Here is a 16,477-nt window from a genome sequence, read left to right on the forward strand (position 1 = left end):
TGCATTCCAGCCCTGCTGTACAGAAGCTGCCCCATGCCACCACCTTTCTTGGTGCCAGCATGATTCAACTTAGTGATACTATCCACTTCATTCTTCTCTCCAGTATCAGTGCCTCCTGGTTCATGAACCTCCGTCTGAATTACCACATTCCTGCTTATCAGGTGTTCTCCAGCACCATATCCTCCCAGTTACTGCCTGCCAACCTTCCCTCTAACTTACTCCCAGCCTTTACATTATTCATTCATGTTCTGAATATAAACTATTATCATGCTTGCTCATAATTCTGCTCTAAACTTTACTATCTGGACAAGTCCCTGATGCCCCGATTATTCACATACTTCCATCATGTTCAAAATCAGAATCCTCCTTTTCCTGAAGTTATGTTTTCTCTTTCCTAAACTCTCAATCACAAATCCCTGAGGCCACAAAGCCCTGGCCCAAGCCTGACTGGTCTACAGCATTACAGACAGGCAGTCAAGATCCAAAATCCAGGGAGCGGAGTGGTCTCAACCACAACAGACAGCAGTAACTGAGTCAAGTACCATACGAAAAAGCAACAAGAGGCCATAAATAATCTTGCAGGTTCTCAGAGTTGTGCAGAGTTCATAAGCCGTGAATCCAGGCAGGTGGTATTCTAGGGCAGATGAGCCTTCCTCATGTGGAGACGTCCATTCATGTGACAGCAGGGTCCTCTCCACTACAAGGCTGGGTCCCACAAGCAGTGCTTCAGACAGAAATGGGAAAATCAAGGAAAGAACAGGGACCAACAGAGGTCTATAATCTAAGATCCTCAGGTGGGGAGAACAGCAAGGGGGTGGAGCTGCAAGTGAAACGGCAGAGAATAGGCAAGGAGAGACTTGGTGGATTTGAACTATCTCAACTACATGTCTACATTTTCAGAACTGTCTTCCCTGCAGCGTGCCGTCATTCTTGGGTTATAAGAGCCATTCAGGCGGGACTGGACAGAAGTGAAGCAGCTGCTGCATGCATTTCACACTCGGAAGGTGCAGCTCACACACACTGTCACCGATGTGCCCTCTCTCCTCACTGGCACAGGAAAGTGTTCGGTCCATGGGATTGCTTTCATCTGCTTATTTTATTCATGGGTCATGATATATCTTGCTCAGGGAGGGGTGCCAGCTTTTCCCACAGTTCCCCGACCTCTCTGAAGTTGGAGGCTTATGATCAGTAAGGGTCTGTGTGGACTGGCACGCACCCTCGCATATCCAGTGTGTCCGTCCTCTCCTGCCCTCCACTTTCATCCTTCCTTCCCAACTGCTCGCCCTGCTGACTTCAGCTCTGGCACCAAATATATAGAAACAACAGCCATACATAATGTGCTTAACTAGTTCCTACCATCACAGACGGTCAAGTCCTTTTAAGTCCTATATTTAGCACTTTTCCCCTCTTTCTGTTTCTCTTTTCACACCCCAATTGATACAGAATTTGGCACCAGAACTAGTTCCAGAAAAACAAAACGTTTACGGATTCCTCCAGTTTGAAGACGAACTGTAGCTGACGATGTTTTCCAGAACTGTTCACTACAGTATCTCCAGTCACATGTGCACTTCCATAATGTTTCCACTCTCCCATAAAAGGGTGGGGGATATATCTCCTCCTTTTGAATTAATGAGCCTCTTTATAATCATCGAGATGAACAGAATATGGGGAAATCACGTGGCATCACTTCCAAGGGTGACGCGGCTTCTGCCTAGTGTTCTCCCCACCCACCTGCTCCAGTACGCAGCTTTACTGTTAAGGAAGCCTCGGCCACATGAAGGCGTTGCAGCCAACAGACTGGCTGAGAGAGCCAGCACTGACTGGAAAACATCTCAGCGAGTCTTCATGATTCCAGTCATCAGCCTTTGAACCTTGGCAGTCACTGAGCAGAGCAAGGAGAAGGCGACTCCACCAAGTCCTACCCAAGTAGCCACTTCAAGAGCAAAATACACACTGCTTTTGCTTTAAGCCACTAACCTGGGATGCTCCGTTTTGCAGCAATAGATGATGAAATCGCGGTTGTCACAATGTGCCTAGATTCCAACTCTCAGTTCAAAAGGACACTCAACTCTCAGTTAAAAAGGAACACCTACCCTTCAATTTGAGTGCATATGATTGAGAACAGGGAAAGGGACTACTCATGGCAGAAGGGTGCAAGGCCGACAACCAGTGGTTATCACAGTGTGCAACATTAGAAGGAGGCTTTAAACCAGGCTCAGGGTCCCAAACCCCAGACTCTCTGTGTAACTACTGCCCCCTTGTTACTCACAATTCTGGCTCTGACGACTCTCCATGTGTTTGCTCTCAATCTTCCAGCTTCTCATTGTCAAGTGGCCTTTCATTTTCCCCTAGATGCCAGCTATTAGTATTCCAAATTAAAGGAGTCATCCCTGAGACGTGAAGCTATTAAAACTGCAAAAGGCCCCTCTCACAGATTTTGCTCCCCTTAGACTCTGCTGTGTGAAGACGGATGAAAAGAAAAAGGTATACAGAACTTTTCCTCACTTCGGTAACAAAAACAATCAAAAAAATTCCCCCTGAAAAAGTTCTTTGAAATCTAAAAGATCTGGCTACCCTGAAAGAGGCAACAGCCCTAGCTTATCGGTTAATTTCAATGGATAGCTGCTGGCTAGATATTAACTAAACTTTAAGTACAGCTCCAGAGCCACACCTGTAAGGGATACAGGGTGTCTTAGTAAGTGTATGGGCTGTAAGTGCATGCTATCACCTCAAGAGCTTTTAACAAGATAACCAATCATGTTTCCTGAAACTAGATTTTAATTTTATCAGATATGCTACAAATAACAACATAGAAAAATAAAGGAAAGTTTGTTACGCCAAAAAGTCTGATGAATTCTAAAAGTGGTTCATCTAGCTTTGAAGGCACATAAAACTATAGCATCACCATGTGAAACTGTGTTAAATAATCTACTGTTTGCAAAAATATTAGATATTTATTAGATTTTTTATAATGGGAAATTTTAATATTATCACTTGCTTCATTTAGCTGCAACAATGATTTGAATGCACTTTTTTCTTCCAGTCGCAAGAAGGAAGAAAATTATATTTTGATTGACATAAATCATAATTTGTTTGACTATTAATGGAATTAGTAAAATGAGAATTCTTCCAAAACTCCCAACCACGTGTCTATGACAATAGTAACATGTACCTGTAATCATAGTCACTTATGTTCTTGAAAACCTGTGGTTGGCAGAGTAATGGCCCCCAAAGATGTCCATGTCCTAATCCCAGAAATCTGTTAGACTACATGGCAAAGGGGAATGAAAGTCACAGATGGAATTAAAGTTGCTAATCACCTGACCTGAAAATAAGGAGACCATCCTGGATTATCTAGGATAGGCCAAAGTAATCACAATAGTCCTTAAACGTGAAGGAGAACCAGAGAGATGGCAATGCCAGAAGGACTCAGCCCAAAGTTGGTGGAGTTGAATGGACCAAGGAACCTGAGTAGGCTCTAGATACTGGTAAGGAAATGGAATCAGCCCTAGGACCTCCAGAAGGGAACGTAATCCTCCCAATACTCTGAGTTTAGCCCAGTGAGATCACTGGACTTCTGATCACCAGAACTCTAAGATAAATTTGTGTTTTTTTCCAAAACCATTAAGTTTATGGTAATTTGTTACAGTGGACATAGAAGACAAATTAAAAGCCTTTAATAAAAATAAATTCACTTTCATATTAACTATCGTGCTCTAACGGCACAAATATTTGAAGCAGCATGTTAAATATGAATAATCAATTGATTCTTAAATTGGAATATTTGAGAAAGTTCCATTCCATTAGATTATAAGATATACTGAAAAATTGATTATGTGTAAGACACAAAAAATCACACTTCTTGAGTCAACAATTATTCATATTATTAAATAAAATTCTTTAGAGAAAGTAAGAAATTCTCACCTAACATCAGCTTGAGAGAAGGGAAGAAGCTGCCTTATTAAAATAGTATACAAATGTTGATACATAAAACTATATAGATATTATACTTCAATAAATGATATTAATAATCAATTACTATGCTGGTTTAACACTACAATGTTCTCATTATGTCAAAAAAAATTTAACTAAAATGATATTTGAAAGATACTCATATTTTTATGATCACTCTTGAAAATTTCTGGTAAAGTATAATTACTTTGGTAAGGTACTTTAAATAGCTTAGCTGAAGAACCACTATAATCAAGTGGCCAGAGAATGAAAATGTGTAAACAGGGAAGAGAAAAAGAAGAAGGGAGGGAGGGGAGGAAGTGGAAGTGGCAAAGGGAAGAGGGACAGGCAGAGAGAAAGTGGGGGGAGAGAAAGTGAGGGGAAGAGAGGGGAGAGAGGAATTGGGAGAGGGGAGAGAAAGTAGGGGGGTAGAGGAAGTGGGAGGAAAGAGGAAGTGGGGGAAGGAGAGGAAGTGGGGGAAGGAGAGGAACTGCAGGGAGAGGGAGGGTAGAGAGGGGAAGAGTGAGAGAAGGAAGGAGAGGAAAGGAGAAGAAGATAAATGAACTTCAACACATTCTGGCTGAAATGTAAATCTTTGACTTGTGTTTGTTATTTCCAATACTGTCTAAAGAAAGATGTCATTTCCAGAGTCTCCCCTCTGCTTCCACGGCACGTCAGTGCCCCTTAGGAGAAGGGCTCCTGTCTTCCTTTGTTCTGCCACTTCCAGTAGACCCCCTGGAATCACTGATTATCACACATTTATCTTTAACTCTAAGAGGAAATTTTTCAGGGCACTTTTGTGCCCAAAGAAAAAATACATACTTTTGCATTTGCTAAGAATTTTTTTCTAAACTAACTTTTCTTGGTTGCTCCCATTTCTTCCAGTCAATGTCATACTGGCAACTCAAGGTCTAGCTCAAATGTCACTTTATATGTGAAGCCTTCCAGAACCCACATCCCAATTCCCTGGCTCTAATAAATATATTATGGCACCAATCACATACAATTGTAGAAACTTATCTGTCTGTCTCTCAGATGATGAAGTCGTCAAGGCAGAGTCTAAATATAATTTATCTTTCTAGCCCAGGGTCTAACAAATAATAAATGCTAAATATATGTCTGAATTGTAGTGTTTGCAACACTACAGGACAGAAGTAGCCAACATTCTGTAAGTGAGCCAATAACATATACCCCAACTATCACAGCATATCCATTGTTATTTCCTCCAAGAGAACTGGCGATGATTCTGTTCTTTATCAACACAGAGTAGAACAATTTGGAAATCCCCAATCAGACCCCAACACCAGAAGCTGCCCTATAAGAACACCTGGTACGCATCCCAGCATGCTCTTCAGTCAAAGGAAATAAAATATACAAATGCTGGCCTAGTAGCCAATTTTCCTAAAGCTAAACTGACTATACTCTAAACACAACTAACACAGCTTAAAATGATAAAAACTGCTATTTTGATGAGCACTAGTAACTACCAGGCAATATGCAAATGCTTTAGAATTTTTTTCTCATTTAACCTTCACACCAATTTTATGGAGTAGGAACTATTACTGTCATTGCCGTATCACAGACATGGCAACTGAAATATACAAGCAAAGTTGAACACTGGCAGAACTAGGATGGAAACCAGGTAATCTGAGTACAAAGTCATTTTTTTAAACACCACAGCAAGTTTGATATTCTCCATGTGCCCCTTAAATCTATTTAAAAGGTTACTTATTCAAAATGCCAATGTAAAGGCATTTTTACAGCCTTCTTTTAAAACCCACTGAAAATGGGTAAAGCAAATTTAAAAAAATGAAAAAATAAAAAATCCTCCACCTTTAGTGAAAGTAAAAAGTCACAAACTCAAATTCCCAACCAAAGCACATCTATCAAATACTGTGAAATGTGAGAGGCAACTGGGAGCTGATACACAGTTCCTCAAACCTCAAACAAAACATGGAATTTCCTAAAAGTAAAAATCACAGACCTATTCAATGACCCTTTGATTAGAATAGACATCAGACATAATCAAGTGAATACAGATCAATTTCTCAGAAAGCAGAGAAAGTGTTGTTAAAAGAACTAACACACAGGCACAGCCCTTTGTGGAACTCAGCTCCCTCATGAAGGGGTTCTACCTGACATGACAGAAGGAAGGAAGACAGGAGCCCTTAAGGGGCACTGCCGTCCAATGGAAGCAGAGCAAAGACTCTGGAAATGACATCCTTATTTACACTGTATTTGAAATAACAAAATCAAGTCAAAGATTTGCACTCAGTAGCTCATACTCAAATCACTGGTGCTCCTGCTCATACTGTGCTCTGGCAAACACTAGCCCCATATAAAGATAGGCGATACTCAGGGAGAGCCCATGAGAACCGCAGGTAAAAGCAACAAATACCAAAAGCCAGAGAGAAATGTAAGCAAGAGGCCAATGAAGAACAATCACAGTAGAAATAACCCAAGCAAACAGATGAAGAATTTAGACAAATATCTCTTCATAGACTCAAAAAATTAAAATAATTACAGATAAAAGTTTCTTTAAAAAAAATGTTCAAGGCGGAGGTACAAGTGTAAGTTCAGGATGTACAAGGGTTCACGTGATACAATAATAGATAACTAAAAGAAATGAAAATAAGTCAACACAGCTATGAAATATAGCTACCTTGGGAACAAAAAAGTAAAGAATTTAACTGAAAACATAGTTTTTTAAAAAGTTCAACTTGAAAGCACACTGAGTGAAATTAAAAAGTTGAAGATGAAGGCCACAGATATGGAAAATCAAGGAGAAACATCACACATATTTTCAAAGTTACTAAAGAACAAAATAGTGTACTTTAAATATAATTTTAAAACCTCTTGTCATAAAAACAGACTCCACTTCTCAGATATTAAGAGCAAGATCCAAGAGAAAATGAAACAGAATGACAAAAAGTAAAACAATCGATGAAGTTCCTGAACTTTCAGGTTTAAAATAATTGTTCATTAGCACCCTGGACAAAAAAAAAAAAAAACAAGAACAAGTGAAAAGATCAGTTTGCTTCAACCTTCGCAGTGACACCAAACGCCAGATGACAGGGAAGCCATGTATTCATATTTCTGAGGGAAGTAATAATACTTCACAGCTTTGATCATTACAATTAAGAATCATAAGATAAATGTGAATAACCTTAATTTTAAAAGAATAGTAAAACAAAAAGAGGAAAAAGGGAATCAAGAAGAAACTTCATTAATTTTCCCATCTTTCCAACAAAAAGTCAAAAGATTCTGTTTAAAGTTAAATTCAGTCATTTCAAAAAACAGAATTCAAAGTTTGGGGTTTTTTTAATTAACTGTTAATAATATCATTTTGGTAAAAGGATATTAATATGAAGTTAATCAATTCCATAATATGAAGTTAATCAATTCCTGAAGCTTAAATTCAATTCCGATTTTTTTTCATTCCATTGGAAGCAAACTACTCTTTATAAGAGATGCAAAGTATAAATATGATCTTATTTTTAAAAAAAATGTTTCTAATTATTTGTATGTATGTATACAGAGAAGTTATAAATAATGTTCACCAAATATTAACAGAAGATATGAGGCAGGGAGATGACGCGGCTTTGCATGCTTTAATGGTTTTAAAATGAACAACGCATCATCTTTTCAAATAATGAAGTATTTCTCTCCTTCAATAATTCCATAATCTTTCCCAAATCTCCATATATCATTTTGTTCCCATTTCCCAGATAAATGAGATCCCCAAAATTGAAGTGACTTGACAGAAAAAGGAGTGACCCAATTCAAGACGATATTTTAATAAACACTATGATACACCTACTAGTTGGTATCATTATCAAGTCTATTGATGTGGCTCAATAAAAAAAAAACTTTTAGTAATATTATATATGCCTGGAAATAGGATGAATGCAACATGAACTAAGAAATTCTAAGGCGTACTCAACATAACACTAATGTAGCCAACAAAGTCTTAGGGATAGTAGCCATGCACCAAGTGCATGTTAGAATTAATGACCTTTGACGGCACTTCAATTTCTGAAAATGTCTGACTTTGTGATGTGAAATCATATAATGTCATGAATCTCTCTTACGCCAAAAATCAAATAATATCAATACCATGCACACTTTCAGAACTTGACAGCTTTAAATCTTTTTCACAAATATGTCCTTTTTTCATACCCATAGCAACTCTTGAAATGGGCAGGACAGGTGTTATTAGTTCCTCTTTGCAGATGAGAAAGTTAGAATTCACAAGTAGAGGGCACTGGGGTCCCAGATCAAACAGACAAATAATTGCAGAGCTAAGGCCTGCCTCTTTTTGATTCCACTTTTATTGTCCAGGCAACTACCCTACATACACTTACAGCAGCCAATGCTAACAATCCATTTCATTTACATTAATTGCAGCTTTTGGAGCAGCTATGGCTACTTAGTTCAAAATGGAAGAAAAGCTGGATTGCTGCTATTACAATCCCTCTATCCTGTGCAAAGAAAGAGCCTTGGAACTTGGAAAAGAAATGTAAAGCAACCACAAGCTATACAACCATCACTATGAAATAAACCCTTTTTGTGTGGCATGAAATTGTTCACATAGAGTCTTGCTCTTGTTCTCTTGGTTTCCAAATGCATAAAGTAAAAGTCACCCCACTGCTAATGCTGGGTGGTTAGGCAGCTGTTCATCAGAGGTAGTCGCAAAGCAAAGTTTTAATGTGAACTCTGATAAGCCAGACTAATGTATATGTGGGGTGGGTATGTTCTGAACACCTGCTCTAAGCCAGCTGCTGAGAAGCACTGGGTAAACATACTGAAATGGCTGCGGGGGAAGAAAAATGAAGCAAAGCAAGGAGCCAGGTCCACAACAAGCCACCATATTCACAGAGAGGATAACTGCTGAAATACGCTGAAGCATGTATCCACCAGACTTTATGCTGGTGTTTGTGAGCAGGAAATAATGGACAACGGGAATCTTTTTAGAATTTATTTGTCGTTTTCTAAAGGCAGATGGCAAAGGGACAAATCCAAGTGCAGTGAAGCTGAGTAAAGGAAGGAACTTAAGAATGAAGTAAAGAAAAACTTAATGCAAAAGTTGTGTTTTTTGTTTTGTTTTGTTTTTGTTTGTTTGTTTTTAAGGACAGGGCAGATGAAGACTGCTCCTGAAAGTAAAACTCTCAGTATGGACACAACAGAAATTTTATAAATCCCAAATCGGCTATTTAAATTTTAGAACCTAAGCAGAAAGGCACAGCATGATATTCCATGGCTCTTGGCAGGATTTTGTCACCACTGGCAAACTGGAAACATACAAAACAGTTGTAAAAGCCATATTCAAATCCCTTTTCAATTATGTATACTATGGCAATGTAGCTTCCACTGCTGACATTTTAAAAACTTCATCTTAATATTGACCTTGTCAATGTATTTGAAATATGAAAAAGATAAATTTTCAAACTCTGCAATTTTCTCCCTGAATCAGACGTTGCTAAAACTAACAGCATCTGATTCAAGCAGACTTAAAAACAAGCATTAATGTATTCTCCGTTCAAAGGCATCTAGAATGGATAAAATGTATGAAAAATCATTTTTAAACAGGCAGCAGTGAGGCTGGGTACAGTGGCTCATGCCTGTAATCCCAACACATTGGGAGGCCAAGGTGGGAGGATCACTTGAGGTCAGGAGTTCAAGACCAGCCTGGCCAACATGCTGAAACCCCGTCTCTACTAACAATACAAAAAATTAGCTAGGCAACACGGCACGCACCTGTAATCCCAGTCTTACCTGGGAAGCCGAAGCAGGAGAATCATTTGAACTCAGAAGGCGGAGGTTGCAGTGAGCCAAGATCCTGCCACTCTACTCTAACCTGTGTGACAGAGCGAGACTCCATCTCAATGGGACACACACATTAAATTAAATACTCACTGCTCCTTTCTCCTTAAAGACTTCTGAACTCATGAATTATGAGCTATAAGGCACAATTGTTCAGAATGAATCACATATATTACAGTCAATCATAATATTTTCAGGGTTTATCTTCAGGGTAACTAGTAACACAATGATTCTTTTTGCCATCATCTTCAGTTGTCATAACAAAAATTAGTTACAGCATAATGACACTGCCAAAATTTATAAACCTACAAAGCTAACATTGATCTTTTCAAATATAAAAATTTAATGACAACTAAACAAAAACATAAATACTATCTCAACATCATTTCTAAAGGAAAGGGATAAATACATTTTGCATGATAAGTAAAGAACATTTCCATGTTTATATAGAGAAAAGAAAATTTAAATTTACTACCTTCGCCATTCTAGTCTTAAGGAATACATAAAATTTTTAACTTTACTGTATAAATGGAATTATCAATGGTGTGCTAGAGCTAGCTCATCCCTGGCTCATGAGAGCAAATTGTTGAATTTTAAGGAATCTTGCAAGCCAGGTGGTAAAGCCTCGAAAGCAGCCATAGTAGGAATAATTACACCACAGGAATTGATAAACACTACAATCAGGCCTCTCCTCTCCCCTCCTCCTCCCAGAGAACCACTTTACTAACACACCACTGATCCACATGCAAATACGTCCACAGTACAGTTAATCCTCACAAAGTGAATGCACCCACACAGGCAACACTGAGGTCATGAAAAAGAACATTACTGATACCTGCAGAAGTCTCCCTTGAACCATATCTGAATCAGTATCCCTCCACAGGTCTAAACGCTTTACAAATACTAGAAAGGAGCAATTTTAGCAATGAGGATGGAAGAAGGCAATTTTAAGCGAAAGATACAACCTTGAAAATCACTTGTAAGTAGCTATGAAGGTAGGCTGGCAGAAAAAGACATGGCAAGTCATGCATCGATTTGGAAGCAGCAAGAGTAATATGGGAAGGAAAATATGAAATTGTATTGCTGAGCAGCTACATGAGGAATTATGAGGCACATGCCTCTGTATGAGACCTGCTCAGTGTAAAACCGTATTTATGAAACAGAGATGGTTTAACATATTGTAATTCTCTTAGTGTCACCTATGATTTTTACATTGTAATCAGTAGGAACTACAAGAAAATATCAAATAACTACCACAAATAAGGTAATGCCCATCATTTGAGGACTGTTGAAAATCACACCCCACCCCTGCGCCTGACACGTTAATTCATACTGTATTTGTAAGAAACCAAATATTAAAGTTTTCTGTGATGATCCTACTTCTATGAGGAAAGCAGAGACTTCAGGGGCAGAGGACTGCATTTGACAGCAATCACGTACCATATGGCACTGGTATTAGAATTACGTTTGTAGAAAAGTGATGTATATTAAACAAAATCTGGCTTCTTTTTTTGTACCAGTGATCAGTTGCATCAAGCAGTTTTCCATTTTTTAATATTCATCTGAAAGTTGATTCTTAAAATACCAGCTTAAGTTCTGGAAAAGAATTACAGCTAGACTTGCAGGAAAAAAATGAGGAGTTGCTTCCATATAATTTTTTAAGGGGCTAAAAAGAAAAATTACATTTTACAGATAGATATGCACATGTAAGTACTGACCTCTGTCTTGTATTCACACAAGAAAGTACTCTAATGAGAATAAACTGCCCAAAAGTAATGCTCAAAGTAGCAATATTTTCAATGCAATTTTAACATTTGACTAACCGACCTTTATTGTTTTTCTCTTCATATGGATATTCATTCATCCATTTGTTCTTAGAGTCACATTGATCCTGCAAGAAAAACACAAAGACAAATGATGAGAGAAAGTTCTACAAGTTGATGTTATTCCTCCTTTGGGGAAAAAAAATACAACCTAAATCTACAGTTCCTTAAGTTCGTGATCATAGAGCTGAGGCACATCTTTTCTTCAGCTATGTGATGTCGGCTTGTTCTTCAGCCATGAAAGGGCAAAATGCAGTAGAGGAAAAAACACCAGCTATGACACTAGGACAAGATCCTGGGCACTAAATAGTGAATACCTAGGCAAAAACAAGGGAAGAAGGGAGGAGGAGAATAAAAAGAAAGGGATGCAACGGAGACAACTGAGGAGAAAATGGCAAAAAAAAAAAAAAAAAAAAAAAAAAAAAAAAAAAGGTTTGTAAGTAAATTTCCTCTCCCAAAGAGAAGCCCCAAATACTCAAACTTTAACACTTGGCTTCATTATTCTTAGCAACTAAGAGAATTTAAAGTAATGCCATTTTATTGGGGAAATGATAATTTCTTTACAGTTGATAAAAATGTACAGAATAATGAATAGAAATAAATGTAGTGGCTCCATGTCAGCCAATACCCAAGTAACTTTAAAAAAATGACCTAAATTGGCCGGGTGCGGTGGCTCAAGCCTGTAATCCCAGCACTTTGGGAGGCCAAGATGGGCGGGTCACGAGGTCAGGAGATCGAGACCCTCCTGGCTAACATGGTGAAACCCTGTCTCTACTAAAAAATACAAAAAAACTAGCCGGGCGTGGTGGCGGGCGCCTGTGGCCCCAGCTACTTGGGAGGCTGAGGCAGGAGAATGGTGTAAAAAACCCGGGAGGCGGAGCTTGCAGTCAGCCGAGATCGCGCCACTGCACTCCAGCCTGGGCGGCATGAGCGAGACTCTGTCTCAAAAATAAATAAATAAATAAATAAATAATGACCTAAATTAATATATGTCCCTTCTTTTAAAAGTTAAATATAAATTAAATATTCATGTGTTTTCTAAAAGGTTCAAAATCTCCAGGACCATTAGGATCTCACCAAATCATTAAACATTATGGGGTTGGGGAGTTCTGATTATAATAGACCATTTGCCCTATTTGGATATATCTTACAAGTCTTCCTATTTATTCTCTCTCAGCATTATGTTACTTGCTTCAGAATTTCCATCTCATGAGGCAAATTTTCTTTGGCATTCAGTTGAGCCAGCTTATTAGGCACAGTTGACTTTATTTTTCATTTGGAATTACACTCAAGAGGGGACACACCCTGGAGTTCTCAGCAGCGCCCATTCTGTGCCAATGTCTATGGGCTGTAGCACTGGGCCTGGTTTCCTGTGTATGTTCCCATACATTTGAAAAGAACTCACTCACTCATAAAGGCCTTAAATGAAATGCAGCAGAGTTCACAAGCTCCATGGGCTTGACCGGTGAAGGAAACTGGCCTTTAATTTTATTCCAGCTTTAAATATATATGTCTCTCTTGCTATAACAATGTCTCAAAACACGTCCCCTAATACGCACTACAGCTTTTACCAGGCATGCTACTAAAAAGGCAATCCAATATTTTAATATTATAGTGGCAGACTAAAAACATTTTCTTGAAATTCAGAGTATAATTCCTCTATTTAACATGATTAAACCATAACATGGTCTCCTTCGAAATACTTAAAAAGTCACCTAAGACACAGTGTTCTCAAAGATGTTTTATCCTTTCTAGTCTTCAAAATATATCTAATCCAATCAGTTCTAACTTCTTAGCAGAATGTTCAAGGTATGTCAAAACCTGGCTCATTATTTTTCACATGGTAGCTCTGTAATTTTTTTCATTTAATGTGCCATAGGCATTTTCTCATATTAAACTTACTAATGCTTAATCCAAAAATTTGTAATACTCCACTGAAATAATATATCATTATTTACTTAACTTTTGCCTTATCATTTCTGACTTTTATTACGAATCACACATAAACACCCTTGCATGTAAATCTAGTGTGCACCAGCATCTCTGCTGGTCTGAATGATGCCTTTAAGGAACTAAAAAGATGCCTCCTCTGGACAGACACAAAGAGCCTCCAATCTGGAAGAGGGCAGGGCCCGGCAAGCAGAGTCCACTGCAAACTACAACCACCACTCACCCACGCAACCTCATCCTACACTACTGCACTTAGCTGTACCAATTTATATTCCCACTAGGAGAAGACATAAGGATGAAACTGATCAGAAGTAAATTTTATAACCAAGGTAAAAGATAATGTCAAGGTTCTCACAAAACCCTGCCTTAGTCCCAAATCTTACCGCATGGCTCTTTGTGGTTTGTCATACCAACTACGTTTGCAATCTTCTACAATTTAAATTTGTATTTCTGTAGGTGTTAAAGCAGGGGAGGGCCTGATACAAAACTAGTTTTTGCTTTCCATCCAATTCAGGCTCCCAAGAGAGTGTTCAAGATTCATCTCTTGCCTTTCAGCCCCTCAAACTTTTGTAGCACAAATGAAGGAAAGAGATGAGGACACAGACTAGAGTTGAGAAGACCTGTCTGTCCCTAGTCTCAATTCTGTCACCTTCTGGCTGTGTGAACTTAAGTAACTCATTCAACCTCTTTGATGCCCAGTTTTCTTCTTCAAGAAGCAAGGATAATAATAATAATACCTGCTTCATCTACCTTGCCTACTCTAATTGCAGTAATGTTTATACAGCAATCTGTAAAATGTTAATGTCATACGTGTAAGAATTACCACTTTTTAATCAACAGCCTAGATATTGAAAAGGAAATAAAAAAGATTTCTCTAAATGGAGGCCACATGATAGAACAGATGCATCTCTAATTTTATTCATGCTACGGGGCCTTTAGTTTTTCCCCCCAAATCCCTATCAAAAGCAAGCCATGATATAAAATAGTAAAATGGCACATTTCCAATAACAGTTAATAGCTCATCAATTTCCAAATTAAATTTACTTAGCTCTGCCAAATAGGTTTCTGAAATTGTCCAGTAAATCTTCCCAAAGCACAGAAGTTTTAAAGGCCAGTGGCCTCATCAAAATGCTCATGACGCATGGTTTTGGTCCTCATTTTCCTGGCTTCAAAAATGTTTCTCAATTGTCATTAGGTGAAGAAAAGCAAAGGACTGGTCGCTTATTTCAATATGAAAAACATGAAAAATGGCAAGGCATAAAATATTACACTTTCGAAAGTATTTTAGGATTACTTTTTAATGAAAATATTGCTGCCTGGAACCATGGGTAAATACTCTTGGTTTTAGAGGAGAGACTGGAGAAATTCCACTTACACCTGTTTCTCTTTATTAGCTGAAAGCCATAGAGAATGATTTTTAAATTCTTTCCTTTCTCTTTTTCTGTCTTGAAATTTCCACATTTGATCACTCAAGTTCCTTTATAATTCAAAGACAGTACACCCTGGACAACAGAAGTGACTTTGGCCATAATGAAAGTGAATGCTATCCACTTTAACAAATAAGAAGTTACTCTGTCATAATTACCTCAGAGTACAGGCGTTGTATTATACTACAGTAGCAGACGGCTTGCTCTTCATCACATCTTAAATGATCTATTATGTTCTCAGTCTTTAAAGGTTAGTGTTTAATACATTTTAAATGTATTAAAATAGACCCATAAGTATACTTGTTGCTAGATCCTCTGAGAATCCCTTTATGTATCTTTAAATAGAGACAGAGAAACACACTAGACATCTAACTAGCCAGGGATTCCACTCTCTGCCCAAAGGTAATTTAGTTGCTCTGTTTCGAGTAAATTGAACGGTGGTGCTGATACAGTAATCTTATTTGGAATTCTGTCTTCTAGATTCAGGTTTACAAATCACTGCTTCATTAGTTATGATCTTGTGTTTTCTAGCACCGATGTAAAAAATCAACTAATAAAGGTTTATATACATATTCAATTCAGTTACCATAATTTTTTTTTTTTTTTTTTTTTTTTTTTTTTTTTTTTTTTTTTGAGACGGAGTCTCGCTCTGTCGCCCAGGCTGGAGTGCAGTGGCCGGATCTTGGCTGACTGCAAGCTCCGCCTCCCGGGTTCACGCCATTCTCCTGCCTCAGCCTCCCAAGTAGCTGGGACTACAGGCGCCCACCACCTCGCCCGGCTAATTTTTTGCAATTTTAGTAGAGATGGGGTTTCACCATTTTAGCCAGGATGGTCTCGATCTCTGACCTCATGATCCACCCGCCTGGGCCTCCCAAAGTGCTGGGATTACAGGCGTGAGCCACCGTGCCCGGCCAGTTACCATAATTTTTAAAGCCAACTAGGGAACTTGACAGGCAGGCTTTGTGCATGTCAGTCTGTGATGTTATATAACAGGTCCAAGTTTGCCTGGCTCTGCGCATCAAGGTTTCTACCACATAAGTTGCTTTTTTTCTACTTAAAGTTATTTCTGTTTCATCTGTCACAGTGAGTTATCTTGGGAACTAAAAATATTTGAAGGTTAATCTAAATATTTCTGGAGATAAATGCAAATCTAAGTGCTACGTTTTCATAGCTATTTTGACTAAAAATGAAAAGTAGCTAAAGACACAAAGAAGAATGCTTGTTGCTAGGTGACAGGTGACACCTGCTGTATCTCTTCTGAACTTGTACAGCATGACGCATCTTACTACCGAGAAGAGGTACGTGGATTTCCACTGGACACACATAATTCTCCACAGAAAAGCAAACTAGAGTTTTTAAATACAGGCCACAGTTAGCAAATCATGGCTATAGGAAAAGAGATGCCTCTCACAATAGGAGAGAGTAGTACTTTACTTTCCATTTCAGGTACACATTTTCTAAGTAGAGTCTACACAGGAAACACATTTAACTTTCATAATTCAT

General features: G+C 38.4%; 1 protein-coding gene across 6 annotated transcripts in view; it reads right to left on the reverse strand.

Moving 5' to 3' along the window:
* Positions 1-16,477, reverse strand: part of KLF12 (KLF transcription factor 12) — a 460,616-nt gene that overhangs the window by 302,028 nt on the left and 142,111 nt on the right. For 4 of the 6 annotated variants that reach the window (XM_038007736.2, XM_073014388.1, XM_038007735.2 and 1 more), the window contains one exon: positions 11,602-11,665. In XM_038007736.2, coding sequence (XP_037863664.1) covers positions 11,602-11,634 — 33 coding nt within the window. In that variant the 5' untranslated portion in view covers positions 11,635-11,665. Of the gene's footprint in view, positions 1-9,726; positions 9,809-11,601; positions 11,666-16,477 lie in introns of all 6 variants that reach the window. The other 2 variants (XM_073014391.1, XM_073014390.1) reach the window with 1 other exon arrangement.

The sequence above is a fragment of the Chlorocebus sabaeus genome, chromosome 3 (assembly GCF_047675955.1).
Source record: "Chlorocebus sabaeus isolate Y175 chromosome 3, mChlSab1.0.hap1, whole genome shotgun sequence".
Lineage (NCBI taxonomy): Eukaryota > Metazoa > Chordata > Mammalia > Primates > Cercopithecidae > Chlorocebus > Chlorocebus sabaeus.